Raw genomic sequence first — 19,874 nt, 5'->3', positions numbered from 1 at the left:
ACTATCCCTGTTCCTCCTGGTATCTGCGGATCTCGTCCTTGCTGATCTGCGCTGCCTTGACAATGTTGTGGAACGTGGCCTGCAGTGTCTCGCTCTTGATTTTCTGCGGGTCAGGCTGCTGTTTCTTGATGTTCATCTTGTCGAAGTTCTCCATTAGCTGCGAGTCGGTCGAGTTGCCATGGAAAATGAAATCCTCCTCTCCTTCCTCGAAACTCGAGTCGGTCGCCTCGCGCAGCTCGTGCAGTTTCTGGAGCTTGTTGCGGATAAGCACAAGTCGGAATGCCTTGCGCAGCTTGTCTTGAGCATTGAAGCCCTCGCGGATGTTTCCGATGATGTTGGCCTCGTTTTCGGGCTTCTGCTTGGCCAGGTGCGAGAGAATCCACGGATGTTGCAAAAGCTGGGCCGCGGAAGGCCTGCGACGGTTGTCGATGTCCAGACTCTTGAGAATGAAATCTTTTGCGTTGTCGGAAATATGCTGCCAATACTTGTGGTGGAAAACCACGAAATTGTTGCTGCGCACCTCGTCGAGGAACTCCTCTGGCGTCTCGGCCCGGATCGGCGAGTAGCCACCTATCAGAATGAACGTAACGATACCCAAAGACCATATATCGCAGGACCTGGTGTAGCCGCCTTTTCCCAGCCCATACAGCTCGCCGTAGCCCTCGGATGCGTAGATCTCGGGAGCAATGTAGCCGTACGAGCCTGCCACGCCGGTGATTTTCTCCGTGGCCTCCTCTTCCAGCTGTCTCGAGACACCAAAGTCCGCAAGCACCACGGGCGATTGGTCGTCCGGCGTGAGATATAGCACGTTTTCTGGCTTGATGTCTCTGTGGACAATGCCGTGGCTGTGCAAGTAATCAATGGCTGTGAGCAGCTGGTAAACGATGTTGCAGGCGTCGGACTCTGTGAAGGAGGTCTTCTTGATAAGCCTGTCGAACAACTCGCCTCCAGTAGCCAGCTGGGTCACGATGTAGAAATTGTGCTTTGTTTCGAACCAGTCCAACAACCGGACGATGTGGTCGTGCTGGATAGTCTCGAGAACTTTGATTTCGCGCAGAACGGCGTCCAGATGGCCCTTGAGCCGAGACTTGAGAATGATCTTGACGGCCACGGGCTTTCCTGTTTTCTTCACCACTGCTCTTCGCACAGTGCCAAACGAGCCTGCTCCAAGCGTTTCCAGAAACTCGTACTGTCTTTTCTTGTCGGAGTGCGGGAATTTGTCAAACAGTCTGTCCATACTGAAGAATTGAATAAATAAAGTATTTTTGGCAACCCTGTTGCTGATAAAAAAATATCTAGCGTCGTTTGCAATCTCAATCTCAAATCGTCGCACCTTTCGTTGCAATTAGCTGCTGGTGCTTTATTTAGAACGCTTGCTTGCTAATCTGCACCGTTGACTTAGCCCTGCTCAGCCACGCTTTGAATTTTACCCAACTTTTTTTCCACCCATGGACCGTCTGGTGTCTTCGTTCCAGTTTGAGCGGCTGCTCAGTTCCGACTCCCAGCTCAAAACAATTGCACTTCTGGGCACCATAAACGGCCAACAGGCCATTTTGCAGCTCGAAAAGTCGCATTTCGACACCGCCAGACTCCCGGATCTGCCCGTCCAGCAAATTCGCGAAATAGCCTCCAATGACGTCTACCACTGGGCAATGACCACTCTGCGGCAGTCTGCAGACCGCGACCCGGCGGCCAAGCTCAACCTCATCTACCCGGCCACAGAGACCCACATTCGAAAGTTCGAGAAGCCCGTCTTGCACATTGTCCACGAATCCCCAGAGCTGTACCGCAGCGTCGTGGTGCCGTATATAGAAACCATGCGTGGAGACCGAATCAAATGGGTTCGCAACATCCTGTATGAGGGGGCCGAGGCTGATCGTGTCGTCGTCAAGAACGACGATTTCGTGCTTATTCCAGACATGAAATGGGACGGCTCGACGCTTGAGTCGCTGTATCTCTGCTGCATCGTCTACCGCGACGATATCGCGTCGATCAGAGACCTCAACGAGACGCACATTCCGTACCTGGAACGCATTCTGAACACGCTGAGGACGGAGATTCCGCGCCGCTACCGGATCGCGAGCGACCAGCTCCGCATTTTCGTGCACTACCAGCCGTCGTACTACCATTTCCACCTCCACGTCGTCAACACGGCATACAATGGGCTGGGCGAGTCGATTCTGGCCGGAAAAGCCATTCTGCTCGAGGAGGTGATCGATACACTGCGGTTTCTGGGACCTGAGGGCTACAAAAAACGCACGCTCACCTACGCGATCAACGAGTCGCACAAACTCTGGGAGCTGGGGCTCAACCAGTCTGCTATGTAAATATAAAGGTGTGAGGGTGCTGGTGCAAGATGTACACCACATCCCCAAATTATGTTTTTCCATGTGGCGTAAACACAGAGAGGTGGAAGAAGAGCACTTTGGAACCTCTGGCCAAGTAGACACTGTTTTCGCCGCCATCGCACGCCCGGACCTCGGAAAATGGGAAAGAAAGGGTACCAGCAGCCAAGCGTACGTTTTTTCTGATTTTATTTACGGCTAACCAGAACAGGAAATGTCCCAGGTGAATGATTTCATCTTTGGCACCGAGGGCTACCAGAGTCTCCAGCACCGGCCGTCGCTGCTCAGGACGCTGACCGGCCTACGAAAATCGCCGATGGACAACTCGCACCTGACTGTGGACAGCCAGAAGGTGATTGGAGCCTCGTACTCTCATCTGGACCTTGGTGCGTCTGATACGCAGAAACGCAACTCGTCTCCAGATTCGCGCTCGGTCCATTCGAACGGCTCCACCAAGTCTCCGCGCCCGAGTCTGAATCTGTCCAAGGCGAAGAAATTGTACGATTTGTCGACCAAGATCGACGACGACGCTGACTGGAACGACGACATCGACGATCTGGCCACACCCTCGCCCCAGGACCCAAAACCGCAATTTTACCCCGACATCTCGGATCTCAAGTTGCAGGAGTCTCCGATGGACAGGTCGACGGCGTCCATGGAGCCGCCACTTGAGACCCAGCAACTGTCCGAAGCGCAGCCAGCACAATTTCTTCGCTCGGACTACGAACGCATCATGAAAGACCCCTTTGTCATTCTCGAAAGGACCAGTAACCAATCCAAATACAGCAAGATCGTCAAGGCGCTGAAAAACCAGCCGTTTGATATGGCTGAGTTACGCAAGCAAACATGGAGTGGCGTTCCTGCTGCGCTCCGACCGCTCGTTTGGCAGGTGCTTCTCGGGTACCTCCCGGTCAACAGCGCCACAAGGGAGTCAGTTTTGAGACGAAAACGTAAAGAATACACCAACAGCATGACACAGCTATTCCGAGCGGAGAAGGACCAGGCCGTGTGGCATCAGATCTCCATCGACATCCCGCGGACCAATCCTACAATCAAACTGTACTCGTTCGAGTCCACACAGCGATCACTTGAAAAAGTCCTGTATTTATGGGCAGTCAGACACCCTGCGAGCGGCTATGTGCAGGGAATTAACGACCTGGCCACTCCATTCTACCAGATTTTTTTATCTGCATATTTGTGCGACCATGTTGACATGGAGGCGTTCAACACCAACCAGTTGCCGCAGGAGCTGATCAACTGCATTGAAGCAGACACTTACTGGTGTCTCACAAAGGTGCTAGACACCATCCAGGACAACTACATCCACGAGCAGCCGGGAATAATCCGCCAAGTGTCCGAACTGCGAGATTTGGTGAAACGAGACGAGCCGTACCTGGCTGAGCATTTCGAGCACGAGGGAATCGACTTCATTCAGTTCTCTTTCCGCTGGATGAACTGCATGCTGATGCGCGAGCTCCGAATGGAGCTGATTGTGCGGATGTGGGACACTTATCTGTCAAGCTATCCAACAGGATTCAACCAGTTCCATGTCTACGTGTGCTGTGCGTTTCTGCGACGTTTCAGCGAGCAGCTGTTGGAAATGGACTTCCAGGATATCATTATGTTTCTCCAGGACACGTCCAAAACCAGTGACTGGACAGAGGCCGACGTCGAGATGATGCTCAGCGAAGCGTTTGTGTGGCAGTCGCTCTACGAGAACGCCACTGCTCATTTCAGAACATAATATACAGATGTACCTATAATCTCCCCATTTTTTCCTTACACTTTCTTGCTGCGCTTGGCACTCTCCAACAGGTTATCCAGAACCATCGCCACGGTCATAGGCCCGACTCCGCCAGGGACAGGGGTGATTTTCGAGGCCTTTTCTTTGCACGATGCAAAGTCCACGTCTCCACACATTCTCTGGCCCGATTTCTTCGTCGCGTCCGGAACGTAGTTCGTCCCCACGTCGATAATGACACATCCTTGCTTGACCAGGTCGCCGGTGATAAAGTTGGCACGGCCAACAGCACTGACAATAATATCTGCGTTCGAACAGTAGAACTTGAGCTGCTCAGGCCTCGTTTTCGAGTGAATCACTGTAACCGTTCCGCCTGCCTTCTCCAGCAGCTTCGAGAGTGGACCTCCGACAATGTCCGATCTGCCGCAAACCACCACGTTCTTGCCTGTGATCTCTACCTGCTCGTGTTTCAACAAGTACATGATTCCCTTTGGTGTGCACGGAATGAATTTTGCAGCAGCGTTTTTCTTGAAAATGGCCGCCAAATTGAGTTCCGAAAAGCCGTCTATGTCCTTTTCCTGCTTCACAGCGTTGGTGATCCGCTCCTCGTCCAAATGAGCAGGAAGCGGGAGCTGCACCAATATCCCGTGCACGGACGAGTCCTCGTTTAGCTCGTTTATGCGAGCCAGCAGATCTGCTTCCGAAACATCAGCGGGGAGTTTTTGCAAAGACCCGTCGATGCCCACCTCCTGGCACGACTTGAGCTTCATCTTGACGTAGGTGGACGAGTCAGGACGGTCTCCAACCTGGATGATCACGAGCCGTGGCGCAAACGAAGGATCCCGCGCCTTGAGTTCTTTGATTTCGGCCGCAATGGACGCACGCAACTCGCTGCTGATTGCTCTGCCGTCAATGATGGACATGTTTATACGAGGATATTTTTTTCCACGTGAAAATAAATTTGGAACAAATTGTTGGCTTGTGGTGTGAGGAGTGTGGTCGGTGTAAGGAGTGACATTTATGCTTCCTCATAATTGCGCTTGGGATAGCAGAGCCCAGCTAAACGTTTGGCGCGCCAGCACAATCGCCCGCTCATGTTCCAGCGACTGATGTTCCTATTGTGCGGGCCGGGCAAAACAGCCGCGTGTCTTGTGGGCCGTTTCAGATGGTATTGTTCTGGGCATTTACGTCGTGGACAGCAGCAATCACATTACCCTTTTGGGAAAGACCGATCGTCTGGAGCCTGTTGCCAGACAATAGGCAAATTCCATGTTCGGGCGAAAGAAAGAAAAACTAGTGCAGGCGATGTTATCCGTGGCCCTAAAAGTGAACATTTTGCACCGAATTGAGCGAAATGGGCGCAGATACTGCCAAAATCTTACCCCTTTGAAAATCACAGAGGCCAAAAATAGTCGATCAAAAATTCGAAAAAAAATCGGTATATCAAATCTCTGGTGCCTATGATCCTGTGCCATGCAGCAGCAAGACCAGGACAACCCTACGCCGCGCCAGGCGTCTCCGTTGAGGAGAGTGCTCAACACTACGTCCGAGTCCGAACGGCAGCCTGCTCAGAATCAGTCCCAGGAGGTGTTGTCCCAACTGCTGGGCTTCCAAGTGGAATCGTGGCCACATTCCCAGGAACAGCTGGATTTGGTGATCCAGCTCAAGATCGAACAAGAGCGCACCAAGTTCGAGCAACAGAAATCCAGGAACCTGGAGATGGCGATGGAATTACTCAACGCGGCGCGACAAACAGGTATCCCTCCAGAACTGATTCCGTTTCTCTATGCCAACCTTTCCCCGGAGGAAATTAAGGAACGCATCGACATGGTGCTCAAATATCCTCTGCCGCCACAGGGATATCAGACCCCGGGCCACCGTGCCGACGAATCGCCCGTGCGAGCGTACTCCCACCGGCGATCGTACACCGCGTCTTCTGCCGCGTCGTCTGCGGGCGGCGCCACATCTGTGTGGAGGGTAAACCTGCCGCAACAACAGCAATTCCAGTTCCACCACTGGTCTGGGCCGGGCGCCGGCCCCATGCCCTCGAAGGGCTCCTCTGTAGATACCGCGGCGTCCTCGTCCGCGCCGTCTGTCAACCCGCAGACATACCCAGACACGCCCTCTGCGCCATCGACGTCGTCGCCGACGTCCACCCACAAGCGCAAATTTTCCGACCCTGTGGCCCCCACGCACCAGCGTCAGCCGTCGTCGCCCACCAAGACGCGCAGCATATCACTCGACAAGCGACAACCTGCACAAAACCCCCTTGCATCGCCCTACGTCTACAGAGACCCGGCTTACGGCGTGCCATCGTACCCGCCACACCAACCAGGGGTCGCTGGTGTGTCGCGGTTTGCGCAACCAGGCTCGCCGTACCCGTCGCGCCAACAGCCCCCACCTTATTATTATTCTTCGCCGTACCATCAGCAAACATACCAGTTTCCGGCTTCAAAGCCGCAGGAGTCTGTGCTTCCGCCGCTCAGGCCTCCGGAGCCGGACGATAAGTCAAAAAGCAAATTCCTTATCAACACTCCTAGAAACCCTCCCAAGTGATACCCGTGCGCAGCCGCAACAATAGCATATTTAGATAATAAAGTTACAGCATTTCTTACATCGTGCGGGAAACTTCCGCAAGGAATCGGTAGAAAATTTCTGGAGTTTAGCTTCTACGTCCGCATTTTCACTATTTATCAAACGTTTTTTTTTTCTTTTACTTAGTATTTATAACGGCTCCAACGTCATGGAAACCAGTTCAAGATTTTTGCAGTAGCCTCAATAATGACGCCCGATCCCAAAACAGATAACTTGCCCGATCAGGGACCGCAAGAAGTGCCTCATACAATCCTCACCAAACGCGAAAAATCGTTCATGACATTCCTGCTCTCTCTTATCGGCGTTGCATCTGCTATGAGCATGCCTATTTACTGGGTTGCACTGACAGAAATGAAGAAAAAGTTTGGAGTCACTGAGGAGCAGATCAATCTCACCGTCGTGGCATATTTGATCCTACAATCGCTATCGCCGGTGTTCTTCTCTACTGCAACAGATTATGTGGGTAGACGTCCTGTGGTGCTAGTGTGTTTATTGGGCGGTCTTGTAATAAACATCGCTCTTGCTGTCTCGGACGCATACTGGATGATCATTTTATTCCGCTGTCTTTTGGCCTCCTTTGTCTCGCCGCTTATTAGCATCGACTCCTCCATCGTTAGCGATTTTACCACCAGACGGGACCGTGGTGGCTACAACGGAACAGTGAACGGATTTCTCCTGGTGGGCCAAGGTTTCTCGCCCTTTTTCGGTGCTCTGGTCGACAGTGGGTGGGACTGGAGAGCCATCTTCTATTTCTGTGCCATAATAGACGGCGTGCTCCTGCTTATCGCATTTATCTGTCTTCCCGAAACGAAACGGACCATCGTCGGAAACATGTCGGTCAAGCCCGACCGCTGGTATCATAGGGCTCCTATACTGCTTTATTTTGGCAAGAGACTATCTGATACATCAAAAAGCACTCTTGAGCACATCAATCTTCCTTCATACAATCCGCTTAGAACAGTTCTAATTGTCCGACACCCGCAAGTGGCCATGGTTTTAATCCCCAGCTCTGTGATTTTCGCCACATGGACCATTTCGCAAGCATCACTTTCCACAGAGCTTTCTGAGTCCTACGGGTATTCGACCCTGAAAATAGGTATTTGCTTTTTTGCTCCCGGAGTAGCTACAATTCTTGGAGCCATTATTAGCGGCAAGGTTTTAGACCTCACCTACAACAACCTTCGCCAGAAACAATTGAGATCTGATTGTTCCAAGCCGCTCAACATCATCAAGGCAAGGTTGCAATATTTTCTCATTCCATCGTTCGTTTGTGCAGCTGCATCAGTGGTATTTGGCTGGTGCTTCCAGAAAAAAGAAAGCGTGGCCATCATACTTGTCATGTCATTTTTAATCACTTTCTCGACCATGTTTCCGATGAATGCTGTTCCCACGCTGCTGATCGATATGTTTCCGGGGCAATCCGGCTCTGTTGCATCGCTTAATAATTTGGGACGCTGTGGCGTGGCTACCATTTTCATGGCATGTCTGTCCAAGATGGGCATGTCCCTGAAACTTGGCGGCACATACACGCTGATGGCGGGACTGATAATGCTCGGAAACATCTCTGTGTATGCTCTTCTGGCAAGAAGCTCTAGAATTCTAGCAGATGTTGAGAGACGCAAACGGGAGCTCGACAACTAATGATATGGGATTTCTCAATTGGAAAAACCAAGATAGAGTATTATCTGCTGTACCAGCCATTTTGCGTGTTCACGGACTATCGGCATCATACAATGTGGCCAGTTGTATCATAAATAATGTTCCGACATATGGCTAATAATAATTGGAGTTATTTGCGTGAAAAATAATATTTACCATAAATAAATAATAATATTCTCATTTAATGTCCACCCACGTCCAGGGCGACTCGATAAAACTGCTGACATTCAATCTATGGGGTCTGAAATACGTCTCAAAGCAGCGCCATGAACGCATTGCGGCATTTGCGCGCAAGCTTCGAAGCCAGCCCGACTACGACGTCGTTGCCCTACAAGAAATCTGGACAGACGAGGATTGGAAATCCATTGTCGATCTTTGTCAGGACGTTTATCCCTATACACGAAGATATTCCTCTGGGATTCTCACAGGCCCTGGTCTAGCAATCCTTTCGAAGGTGCCAATCAAACGGACGTTTTTGTACCGTTTCCCTGTCAATGGAACACCCGCAGCCTTTTACAGAGGTGACTGGTACGTTGGGAAGTCCGTTGCTGTGACGTTGTTGGAGCCACTATATGAAGGCGCTTCGCCAGTGGCAGTCCTAAACTCTCACATGCATGCACCCTACGCACTTACCGGCAGCTCTGCATACGCCTGTGTTAGAGCTTGTCAGGCCTGGGATATCGCGTCTGTTGCTCAGACGTATAGCGAGGCCGGTTACGCCGTTATTTTGGTTGGCGATCTCAACTCGCGACCGGGATCGTTACCTTATAGAATCATGCAGTCCGAAGCAGGCCTCACGGACAGCTGGGAAGAAATTCACGGTCTCACTGATGCTGATAAATTGCGACAAATGTCGCCGGAGGATCAGATTAAACTTGGAGGAGCCACTTGCGACTCGACACTTAACACCTGGCGTGCAGATAGAGGCCCAGACGAGGCGTGTCGTCTGGACTACGCCCTTATAGATAACACTCGGCTCCGTGCTCTGGATGCGTCCGTGCAATTTACTGAAAAGATTCCTGGCGTTGGCTCCTACTCGGACCATTTTGCGTACTCTGCAACTTTCAAAGTACTTGCAAAATCAAACATGCTCCCATCGAGGCCGCCAAAGTCCGAGAGATTGCAAATTTATCAAGAACTCACAGATTTGGTGGCAGAATATTTGTCCTCCAGAAATTCGTGGCAGAGCCGGCTTCTTCTTTTGCACTTTTGGCTCTCTGTGTTTGTCTTCATTGCATTTCTGGCCGTCATTGTCGTTGTCTCGTTCCTTGCTCCCTGGGCATCGATTCTTTTCCTCTTTTTTGGAGGCCTCGTGCTGGCTACCGGATTGCTGAGCGGCCAGATCGGATTTCTGTTCTGCAGATCTGAGCGCAGAGCCATGACGGAAATCATTCTACAAGTGGCAGACGCTGCTCGCTTGCTACAAGACAGGTGATATTATCAGCGGGATTATTCTCTCGATTATTTTCGCGTGCCTTGAAACAATATACCGGCTGTCCTGTTTAGGAAATACAATGTCGGAAGCCAAAAAATATCAGATCTTGAGCTCTTTTTTTTAAAATGACCATATCGTTCTAGTCAAAATGGCGAAGAAGGAACCCACGACCGAGACCACTGAGTCTCCAAATGACGGCGAATACGTTTTGACGCCGGAAGAGGAAGCCAGGTATGGCCGCTTTTCCAAGAACCAGAAACGGCTATTCATGACCATTATGGCTATAGCCACGTCGCTAGGGCCGTACTCGTCTTCTGCGTACATGCCAGCAACACAGATGATTGCTGACGAATTCAGCACCACCGGATCCACCATTAACCTGTCTGGAACCGTTTTCAACGTAATGACTGCGATGTCCCCATGTCTGTTCAACCGCTTGTACGAATTCTACGGCTGCCGTCCAATATTCATTCTAATGGCCACTCTTCTGTTGATACCCTCGATTCTTACTGCTGTTTCTGTGAACCTCCCGATGTTTTTCGTGTTTCGCAGTCTCACTGGCCTGTTTTCTTACTCATTCATCAACATGGCCGCATCAATCACTGGCCACATTTACCAGCCCACCGAAAGGTCTACGGCTTTGAGTTGCTGCTTAGCAGGCACCCTGGCAGCCAGCGCATTTGCTCCAGTCCTTGCGGGAGTCATTATCACCTACGCATCCTGGAGAATAATTTTCTGGGTCCAGACAGGCATCACTGCTTTTGTGCTGGTCATGGCCATCGTCTTCCTCAAGGAAACGACGCCAGAAACTGAATTTTCCATCTGGAAACGAGAAACGTCTAAAAAGTTCAAGTTCATCGCTGTCAACCCTTTCAAGGTTGTCTTTGCATTGCGCATTCCAACACTATTTCTCTCGGGCATCACCACGCTCTTGCTATCGTTCAATTATTTTGCATTGCTCACTCCAATCAGGTACGTTGTGGACCCGCGGTTTGGATTCACAAGTCCTATCCAGGGCTCTTTGTTCTATCTCGCTCCTGGCTGCGGTATGGTCATATCCACCCAGTTTGCCGGCAGATACGCCGATTGGGTGTTGAAACGAGCAATCAAAAGAAGAGGCGGGCGGCTTGTGAGCGAGGACAGACTGCAGGCGTGTTTGCCGGCCATGCTGCTTATGTTCTCGTCGATCATAATTTACGGCTGGTCTATCCAGGAAAAAAAGGGCGGCCTGGTGCTGCCAATCGTCATGATGTTCCTCAACGGACTATCCCAGACGTTTGTGTACACGCCGGTAAACTCTTATTGCATTGGAAGCTTGCCCGAAATAGGGTCGCCGATTGCCCTGGGTTCAAACTATTTCATCCGCAACATTGGAGCTGCTATTGGGTCCGGGGTCACCTTGCCCCTGTTCGATGCCATCGGCATCGGATGGTCCAGCGTTATCAATGGGATCCTCATAGTCGTAGCCTTTGGCTCCACTCTGCTATGCTACAAGCTGGGCCAAAACTGGCGCACGAGATGGCTGAAAAAAAACGGTTATCGCTCTGTAGACGGGGACGACCGAGAAGGATAGAATTAATATTCTCCTTTTTAGTTCTTTTGACAGCCTAAATAATATATATCTTGCTTTCGCGTGAAACACAAGAATCTCTCAATTCTAAATTAATCAGTCTCAGTCATGTCTGGCATCGAGTCGACTGAGGAGCCTTGCGACAGCATGACAGAGTCGCAGAGTCTGTCGGCTTTGGAGCCTGAAGAGCGGCTGACTCGCAAGGATTCTGGCTTGCAATCACAAAGCCCTACTAAACGACACTTCGCCTTCTCGCCTCACCGACTAATCACATCGATATCGCGACATACGTCACCTCACAAGCCACGACCGAAATCTCAATCAAGGGTGCCCACGCCGAAACTGCATCCTCTACCGCCACACCGCCTGGTTAGCCCTGAGAGAGATAAGCCTTCTATAGAAGGCATATCCAAATCGTTTGTGAGTTTTCTCACCGCTGCCAGCGTCTACGCTGGGTTTCAGGATTTAGAAGGAGAAGACCAACAGGTATCGCCCGATGACGTTTCCGCGGGCGAATCAGAGGACCAGCAAGATAACGAATCGTCCGATGAACAGGAGAACGACGATCAGGATGACCATACATTTTACGCCACAGACCCTTCGCCCACCGAGCTGACGATTAATGAGAATACGCTATTACCAGAGCCAGAGCCCCCACGTCGGACGCTCCGCAAAGCCAGATCTCGGTTCGAATTCTCTGTGGTGAAGCGGCTCTCTGAGAATGAAAATGATCAGCTGGCGCAGAAAAGAGCGATCGCACTATCGAACAAGCTGAAGAGAACATTTGACATTTCCGATACAGATGAGTTTATCAGTGATTATCCGTGCTGGTTGATGGGAGACGTTCTGTTGCAAGGCCATCTCTATATCACCAAACACCACATCTTGTTCTTTGCATTTTTACCCAAGAAACAGGGTTCCATCTCGAAAGCGGGCGCGCTGACCACGAAATCGTATCCGTCTCTAAGAGAGCACCGCAAATGGGCTGTCCTACGCAACAACACCTTCAGCGTGTATTCAAACTCGACAGATCTGTATTTTCCGCTACTGGTGATTGATCTCCGAACTGCTTTGCGCGCGGAAATTCTCCAAAGCAGTAGCACCGAGCAGAATCCAAGTAAACCAGTGTGGATTCGGATTATAACAGAGTCAAGAACGCACTGGTTTCTTGCTGACAATTTGGCTTCAGCTAGATCCTGGGTTTCGAGTCTGAAGAAGCACATTTTCGCATCAAGGAACAAAGGCGATCAGGTGGCCATTAAGATCCCTTTGCAGAACGTGGTTGACTTGGAGCTGACCTCTGTCATTGGGGTGACCAAGAATTTGAGGATCAAGGTCATTGAGAGTGCAGATACGTTTGCCATAGATGATTACTTCCTGATGTTCTTTTCAAGAGGAGAAAAGGCCGTGGAGGATATCAAGAAAGTGATTCACGATGCAGGTATGGAGATCTCAGAGGGAACGAGCACGGAAAGCGAGGACGAGCCGGGCGTGGATAACAACCTTTTGAAATCCAAGATCGAGCTGCTAAAAAAGTCCCCGTCAATGGTGCAGACCTCTAGTAAGTCAAATATCCCCGCCATCCGAATGGACGAGCCGGCTGACGATTTCAACCAAGAGCAAGAGTCTGCGCAAAGCTCCAAATTTGTATCAGACGATGAGATTGTTTCGGCAGACGATAACCAAGTGTTGGAGGAGAAGCAACCAGAGGATAATCTGGCAAATGCTGAAAAGGAGAGTCATGACAAAGTTTCCAGAGCTAACAGTCGTCGTACATGGTCGACAAGGTCATTAGTACAAGGCCTGACAGCTATCACTCAAGGATGGATGTCGCCCTCTCCCATGGCTCATTTTGATGAGAAATACGCAGTTTTGCGAGGAGAGGAGGATTCATACTTCATCAAGGATCCAGATCAGCGTAAGGCAGCTACAGAGCGGTTCAGAAAACATTTCTCTCTCACGGATGGTGAAAAGCTTATTGCCACATACCATGCTTATCTGGTCAAGGGTATTCCTGCATACGGTAAGATATATCTTGGGTCCAATGAGATGTGTTTCCGTTCGACGTTGCCCGGAACAGGAACCATAATGATCCTTCCTTTTTCGGATATTGAAAACGTGAATAAGGAGAAGGGTTTTCGATTTGGATACTCTGGGTTGGTTGTCGTCATTCATGGGCATGAGGAACTGTTTTTCGAGTTTGCCAGCGACCAAGCGCGGGACGATTGTGAGTTCATGCTTTTGAAACAAATGGATATGTTCAAGAAAGGAAGCACCGATAGCAGTCCTCCCAATGCGAGCGAAGGTTCGAGCGATGAGAGCTGCAATTTAGCAGAGTCAAATACAAGTTTAGCATCTGCCAGATTGAGGATGTTCGAGAATCGGATCCATGATGCAATTGGCTTGGACGTGCCGATTATCATAGAAGAGCATCCATTGACCAAAACCAAAGTTAGGCCGCTGAAATCTTATAAATTCACGCTGTTGACGATTGGATCCCGAGGAGACGTTCAGCCGTATATTGCATTGGGAAAGGCCTTGATAAAAGAGGGCCACCAGGTTCGGATTGTCACCCATGCCGAGTTTGAGCCCTGGATCAAAACACATGGTATCAAGTTTGCTTCGATAGCTGGAGATCCATCTGAACTCATGGCATTGATGGTCACCCATCCAACCATAAATTACAATTTTATAAAGGAGGCCAAGTCAAAGTTCCGGAGCTGGATCGATGACCTGTTGGTCACATCGTGGAAAGCCTGTCAGGACACAGATATTCTGATCGAGTCTCCTTCTTCAATATGTGGTATTCACATTGCTGAGAAGCTGCAAATTCCTTACTTCCGTGCTTTTACCATGCCGTGGACACGTACGAGAGCGTATCCTCACGCCTTCATGGTTCCTGATCAGAAACTGGGCGGTGCCTACAACTATATGACCCATGTGGCTTTCGAAAATGGATACTGGCGAGGAACCGCTCATCAAGTGAATAAATGGCGTGTTGAAACGTTAGGGCTGCCAAAAACGTCTCTAGCCGAGATGAAACAGAATAATGTTCCGTTCCTTTATAACATTTCGCCAACAGTCTTTCCTCCTTCTGTGGATTTTGCTGAGTGGGTCAAAGTGACCGGTTACTGGTTCTTGGATGAAAGCGAGACATACCAGCCACCCGAGGCTCTGAGTAAGTTCATTGAGCAGGCGAGAAAAGACGGAAAAAAGGTGGTTTACATTGGATTTGGGTCCATCGTGGTTTCCAAGCCTTCGGAACTTACCCAAGCAGTTGTGGACGCTGTTCTTGAGGCCGATGTGAGGTGCATCCTGAATAAAGGGTGGTCAGATCGTTTGGGAACCAAGACTGAAATTGAGGTGGTGCTTCCACCTGAAATATATAATGCCGGAAGCGTGCCCCATGATTGGCTATTTCCTCAGATTGATGCTGCTGTTCATCATGGAGGCTCTGGAACGACAGGAGCTTCGTTGCGATTTGGCCTGCCGACAATCATCAAGCCGTTTTTTGGAGACCAGAAATTTTATGCGGGAAGAGTCGAAGATCTTGGATGTGGTGTTAGTCTGAAAGATTTGAACTATAAGAGTCTTGCGAGGGCTCTCAAGGAGGTGACCACCAACACAAGGATTATCGAAAAGGCTAAACTTGTGGGAGCCAGAATCCGGTCCGAAACAGGCGTTCAAACTGCCATTGAAACAATTTACAACGAAATGGAGTACGCTCGGAGTTTATCAATCAGCAAAGTGAAACAAGTCTCCGTTGTAAAGAGCGACGAGGAGTTTGATGACGACAAAGACGAGGAAGTCGAAGGCTCGTGGCTACTGGTTTGAAATACTTGTCAATTAATAATATCCTTTGTTATATACTCTATCACCAATTTGCAACGTCCTCAGCCTCGCCAAAAACGCTTTCCTTCTGTTCTGTGCTGTCGTCCTGCCAATCTGGATTATTGCCCTCGTGGTCCATAATCTCCTTGATATGGGCTTTTTCGAAATTCAGTATCAAGTCATTGATTTCCTTGAATTCTAGCAGGAACGCATCATGTCCTTCTGGAGAGTTAATTTTCTTGAGCGTTGAGTTTGGCATGTTTTTGGCAATGAAGATCTGCTCGCTGAGTGTGAACAGCGCGTCCGAGTCAATTCCAATAATCAAGGACGGCTGCTTCAGGCTCTGCAGTGCTTTTGCGGCGTCATTGTCGAATTCTGGGCGGTCGCGGCCGACATCGTGCGTGTCGAGCTTCCTCGTGATTGATATGTAGCAATTGGCGTCGAATCGATGGTGGAACTTTTGTGCTTGGTACCTAAGATAGCTTTGTGCCGAGAAGTAGTGTTGCGGTCTGCGTCTTGGTCTGGTTCTAGCCGATGTGGCAGAGCTTAGGCTTTCTGTGTCTGCCGAGGAAACTGATGAGTCCATTGAGTTTGAGCGACTAGCGTGTCTCGACTCAAACGATCTCCTGTGCACAGAGGCGCCGTGGTTGTGAATTTGCCAGTGTTCTTCTTTTGCCGAAGGAGAGTCCTCGATTGCATTGGACTCGTCGGGGCCAGGAGTGCTCTGCTGGCTCTTATTCTTCTGCTGTTCTGTTGGCTGTCCACGGCCAAATCTGCTCTCAAACGAATTTCGCGACCTGTACGTGAGTAAAGCTGCCATCCGCGCAGCTCCAAGACCATTCACAGGCGGATCTTCCAGACTATAGTAGCCGTCGTCGTATTTGGGGTCGGAATAGATGCACTGTCTCTGAGCCTCTCCCCACGAAATGCACCACGCCGAGTGTCTCGCACTGGTTGCCAGTGCCACAAGATTTTTCACAAACCGTCCTTCGTCAACAAAACACCATTCTAGAGCGAGCATGCCTCCCATGGATCCACCCACACACATGGCTATCTGCTTCACTCCCAAAGAGTCCAGAACCAGCTTATGAATACGCACATCATCACGCACGGTGCAGATCGGAAATTCCGGGCCGTAAAGCTGGTTATACTCGGGATCCATAGTCACAGGCGAGGCAGATCCATACGGAGACCCTAGCGAGTTCAGACAGATGATAAAATACTTGGTAGGGTCGAACGCACGGTCGCGTCCTATCAATGGTCCCCACCAGTCCTTCACGTCCGCAGAGCCAGTCAGGGCGTGTGCTATGAGCATGCAGTTGTCTCCTTTGTCGTTGAGCTTTCCCCATGTCTTGTACGCCACCGGCACTTTGTACAGCACGTCACCGGATTCGAGCTCGAACTCTGGGATCTCCACAATTGTTTGGCCACTCACGAGCTTCGAAAATGGGTTTTCAGGCTGTTCTTTGACGATCTTGTACCCCATGTCGGTGTGCAAGTTGAACTCTGACTCTTTTTTTAAATGTATTTTTTAGATTTTTTTTTGTCGTAGTTGCACTGCCTCTCATTCTCAATGAAAAAACCACCTAAAATCAGAGTACGGACCGGCTCCTGGACCGAGTGTGGTGACGAGGTGGCCAGGCAGGTCGAGAAACAGAACTTCCCCAATAGGATTGATTTTTTGGTGCCGAAAAACGTGTTTGTGAGCAAGAACATCGAGGCCAGACTCGCCGATCTGAAATACGGCTATGGCATTGTAGACTGCTCGCTGCACACAATACTGCAGAGCTTTGTGAAACAGGCGTCGCAAATTGACATTGGAAGTATCCAGATGGTTTCTGTTGCCCAGCATGCTGAGCATGAGGACACGGTTTCTCTGATACGAGGCATTCTGACGCTTCGCCTCACCGCAGAATCCTACTACAAATCTGGACTTAAGGGCGTACGTTCGGCTCTTTCACAGGGAAATAAAAACATCAGACAGCAGCTATTTGTGGTGCAGCTCGATCTGAGCCAGCTGGCGACGGAAGACAGAAACTCGCTTCGACTCTTCTGGTTCGCGGAAAAATACCAGAAACCGCTCCGATTCGCAGTGGTTGGAGACTTGCAGCTCGAGGGAGTGCGCAAGGTTGTTGTTCAGCCCACTGTGAGTAGACTGGGCCGACTGTGCATGCCTAGCCTGGTTCCGCTGGACGACGAGGAGTGGCTGTCCACGACGCTTGAATGGCTAGCATATGCGTCCATCAACGGCCCGCAGCTCTCTCCTTTCGACAGAACGGACGCCAACGTCTCGACCTACCGCGAAACCGTGGACCTAAACAATGAGGAGGAAATTTATAGAGTGTCTGTGAGCGGTCTGGTGTCTACGTCGACGGCAGAGCAGCTGCTGCAATTGATCGACACAAGCTGGATAGCCATGCTAAAATACGGCGTGCAAGACTCCAACGTTGGTTTTGGCAGGTCAGAGCACATTCCAGGGCCAAACGTCCAGGCATTGCTAAAAAACGGCGACGCATTTGCTCTGTGGCATCAATCGCGTTGATATATGTACATTATTATTCTATTCACTCATCCTTTTCTTCAGTCTCCTCGCCGCTCTCGCTCTTCGAAAGCAGTCTGTTGAGCTCGCTCTTGGGGTCAGCATACAACTTGTCGAAATTGTCGTACTCCACGATCACACCCTTATGGTTGAAAACGACAATTTTGTCGCTGGTCTTGATGGTGCTCAACCGATGAGCGATGCTGATGGTGGTCAGACCAGCCTCCTGTCTCAGCTTGAGCGTGCGCTTGATGGCCTCCTCCGACTTGGCATCCAGTGCAGACGTGGCCTCGTCCAGAATCAAAATGCTTGGCCCAAGAAGCAGCTCTCCACGCGAACTGTAAGCTTCAGGAACCGACACTTTCTTGTCGGTGCGATGGCCCAAAAGCAGCGTTCTTGCAAGGGCTATCCTCTGTTTCTGTCCTCCGCTAAGCTGGGTGCCCCTGGATCCAACCACAGTTTCCAGTTTGTCTGGGAAGTTGTTGATGAAGCTAGTGCAGTTGGCAAGATCACACACTTTCTGGATCTCCTCCTCGGTAGCATCCATCTTTCCGTATGTGATATTCTCCCTTAGAGTGCCAGAAAAGAGCATGGGCTCCTGCTGGACAACTCCCGTCTGTTCTCTGAAACTAGCCAGACTGACGTCCGTCAGAGGTTGGCCGTCGATGAGAATGCTACCGGAGAGTGGCTCGTAGTGGCGCAGGAGTAGCTGAGCCACAGTACTTTTTCCGCACCCGCTCGGCCCAACGAGACAGACATGGTCACCCTTATTGATCTTGAGGTTCAAAGAGCCAAACACCTGGTGGGTCGGACGTGTTGGGTACTTGAAAGCGACGTTTCTAAACTCAATGTTGCCCAATACGTTGATTTTCTTTCCCTCAGAAGGAACAATAGCTGGTTGCAGCCTGATGAGCTCGAACACACGTTCTGACGCTCCCACGCCCTTCATCAGCTCCGAATAGAAGTTTGACAGCGAATACACGCTTGACGCACTAAATGTCGTGTATAGCATGTACGAGGAAAGCTCTCCAATGGAGAGTTCTCCTTGACGCACCATCTGTACGCCCAACGACAGCAGTCCTATGAGGAAAACGTTACCGACAAAACCATTGCCTGCAAAAAAGTAGCCATTAAGCCGTCCCTCATAGACAGACAGGTTGTACAGTTTCTGGACCTCCTTGCGGAACTTGCCCACCTCGTACTCCTCGTTGTTGAAGCTCTGGATAGTTTTTGTGAAATTGAATTGCTCCTCAGACACTTTGGTGAGGTTTCCCAGTTGTTTCTGGATATCTTTGGATAAAGCCTTGATTTTTCTTCCAAACACCAACGACATAAAAATGAGAACAGGGAAAATCAACGTCATGTAGCCTGTAAGCTTCACAGAAATGGTCACCATCATAATAATTCCAACAAGCCCGCTGATCGACGAACGCAAGCCGTCACTGATGTTCTGGGTGACAGAGCGCGCCACAATGGTCGAGTCATTAACCAAACGTGAGATCAGATCACCCGACTTGTGGTAATCCCAAAACTTAGCATCCTGGTAGAATATTTTTCGCAATATATCAAGTCTCAGCTTGGCCATGATCCGCTCGCCGACTTTGCGCAAAAGAATGATCCTTCCAAAGTTAGCAGAAGCTCCCAAGAAAAACAGGACCCCCACTGCGGCGTAGAATTGGTTAGCAGGCACTTCATAGGACAATATGCTAATAGTTGACTTCTGGTCCTCGGCTTTCGCCATGTCTATCACTTTTCCCATTATCATAGGAAAAACCATCGAAACAGAGGACGAAACAAAGAGGAGCAATATGGCAATTGACATTGTAGGGATTTCTGTCTTTGTGAGTCTGAGCAATTCCCATATTTCTTTGAACGACGACTTTTTCTTTTGTCCACCATCGGTGCCATCCTTGGGCTCATCTTTCAATTCTTTTTGGGAGTCGAATTTCTGGCTAGTCGAGCTGAACCTTCTTGCAACCTGCACTGGACTCAAGCTAACAGCAGGCCTCACAATTCCCGTATGGCTAAGGGGAGCCCATGTTCGGCTCAGCATTCTCACGCTCGAAAGCGGAGCAATGGCCGGATTGCGCAGACCACGATGTATCACTGATCTGCCGAGTAATCTTGGAAACAACAGCATGTATTAAATAAGATTCCAG

The 19,874-nt window shown here is 50.1% G+C and overlaps 12 protein-coding genes across 12 annotated transcripts; 8 read left to right on the top strand and 4 right to left on the bottom strand.

Annotated features, from left to right (window-relative positions):
- Position 1: 1 nt before the first annotated feature.
- On the bottom strand, positions 2–1,237 carry HPODL_02832 (uncharacterized protein; the record flags this gene model as incomplete). The annotated part of the gene is made up of 1 exon (XM_014077154.1): positions 2–1,237. The coding sequence occupies one exon, from the start codon at positions 1,235–1,237 to the stop codon at positions 2–4; it is 1,236 nt and encodes a 411-aa protein (XP_013932629.1).
- A 211-nt stretch (positions 1,238–1,448) lies between these two features.
- HPODL_02831 (m7GpppX diphosphatase) lies at positions 1,449–2,327 on the top strand (the record flags this gene model as incomplete). Its single annotated transcript, XM_014077153.1, has 1 exon — positions 1,449–2,327. The coding sequence occupies one exon, from the start codon at positions 1,449–1,451 to the stop codon at positions 2,325–2,327; it is 879 nt and encodes a 292-aa protein (XP_013932628.1).
- Positions 2,328–2,559: 232 nt separating this feature from the next.
- On the top strand, positions 2,560–4,089 carry HPODL_02830 (GTPase-activating protein; the record flags this gene model as incomplete). The annotated part of the gene is made up of 1 exon (XM_014077152.1): positions 2,560–4,089. The coding sequence occupies one exon, from the start codon at positions 2,560–2,562 to the stop codon at positions 4,087–4,089; it is 1,530 nt and encodes a 509-aa protein (XP_013932627.1).
- A 35-nt stretch (positions 4,090–4,124) lies between these two features.
- Positions 4,125–5,009, bottom strand: HPODL_02829 (C-1-tetrahydrofolate synthase, mitochondrial; the record flags this gene model as incomplete). The annotated part of the gene is made up of 1 exon (XM_014077151.1): positions 4,125–5,009. The coding sequence occupies one exon, from the start codon at positions 5,007–5,009 to the stop codon at positions 4,125–4,127; it is 885 nt and encodes a 294-aa protein (XP_013932626.1).
- Positions 5,010–5,559: 550 nt separating this feature from the next.
- On the top strand, positions 5,560–6,642 carry HPODL_02828 (uncharacterized protein; the record flags this gene model as incomplete). The annotated part of the gene is made up of 1 exon (XM_014077150.1): positions 5,560–6,642. One exon carries the CDS (start codon positions 5,560–5,562, stop codon positions 6,640–6,642), a length of 1,083 nt encoding a protein of 360 aa, XP_013932625.1.
- A 225-nt stretch (positions 6,643–6,867) lies between these two features.
- On the top strand, positions 6,868–8,322 carry HPODL_02827 (transporter AQR1; the record flags this gene model as incomplete). The annotated part of the gene is made up of 1 exon (XM_014077149.1): positions 6,868–8,322. One exon carries the CDS (start codon positions 6,868–6,870, stop codon positions 8,320–8,322), a length of 1,455 nt encoding a protein of 484 aa, XP_013932624.1.
- A 202-nt stretch (positions 8,323–8,524) lies between these two features.
- HPODL_02826 (uncharacterized protein) lies at positions 8,525–9,775 on the top strand (the record flags this gene model as incomplete). Its single annotated transcript, XM_014077148.1, has 1 exon — positions 8,525–9,775. One exon carries the CDS (start codon positions 8,525–8,527, stop codon positions 9,773–9,775), a length of 1,251 nt encoding a protein of 416 aa, XP_013932623.1.
- Positions 9,776–9,923: 148 nt separating this feature from the next.
- Positions 9,924–11,348, top strand: HPODL_02825 (A(acid, azole) Q(quinidine) Resistance; the record flags this gene model as incomplete). Its single annotated transcript, XM_014077147.1, has 1 exon — positions 9,924–11,348. The coding sequence occupies one exon, from the start codon at positions 9,924–9,926 to the stop codon at positions 11,346–11,348; it is 1,425 nt and encodes a 474-aa protein (XP_013932622.1).
- A 105-nt stretch (positions 11,349–11,453) lies between these two features.
- HPODL_02824 (Sterol 3-beta-glucosyltransferase) lies at positions 11,454–15,179 on the top strand (the record flags this gene model as incomplete). The annotated part of the gene is made up of 1 exon (XM_014077146.1): positions 11,454–15,179. The coding sequence occupies one exon, from the start codon at positions 11,454–11,456 to the stop codon at positions 15,177–15,179; it is 3,726 nt and encodes a 1,241-aa protein (XP_013932621.1).
- A 40-nt stretch (positions 15,180–15,219) lies between these two features.
- On the bottom strand, positions 15,220–16,662 carry HPODL_02823 (Homoserine O-acetyltransferase; the record flags this gene model as incomplete). Its single annotated transcript, XM_014077145.1, has 1 exon — positions 15,220–16,662. The coding sequence occupies one exon, from the start codon at positions 16,660–16,662 to the stop codon at positions 15,220–15,222; it is 1,443 nt and encodes a 480-aa protein (XP_013932620.1).
- Positions 16,663–16,749: 87 nt separating this feature from the next.
- On the top strand, positions 16,750–17,718 carry HPODL_02822 (uncharacterized protein; the record flags this gene model as incomplete). Its single annotated transcript, XM_014077144.1, has 1 exon — positions 16,750–17,718. One exon carries the CDS (start codon positions 16,750–16,752, stop codon positions 17,716–17,718), a length of 969 nt encoding a protein of 322 aa, XP_013932619.1.
- A 22-nt stretch (positions 17,719–17,740) lies between these two features.
- HPODL_02821 (ATP-dependent permease MDL1) lies at positions 17,741–19,855 on the bottom strand (the record flags this gene model as incomplete). Its single annotated transcript, XM_014077143.1, has 1 exon — positions 17,741–19,855. The coding sequence occupies one exon, from the start codon at positions 19,853–19,855 to the stop codon at positions 17,741–17,743; it is 2,115 nt and encodes a 704-aa protein (XP_013932618.1).
- Between the last annotated feature and the right edge of the window lie 19 nt (positions 19,856–19,874).

The sequence above is a fragment of the Ogataea parapolymorpha genome, chromosome VII, assembly GCF_000187245.1.
Source record: "Ogataea parapolymorpha DL-1 chromosome VII, whole genome shotgun sequence".
NCBI classification, from domain to species: Eukaryota; Fungi; Ascomycota; class Pichiomycetes; order Pichiales; family Pichiaceae; genus Ogataea; species Ogataea parapolymorpha.
The sequence above is the reverse complement of the archived record's forward strand: the minus strand, read 5'-3'. Positions and strand labels throughout refer to the sequence as shown.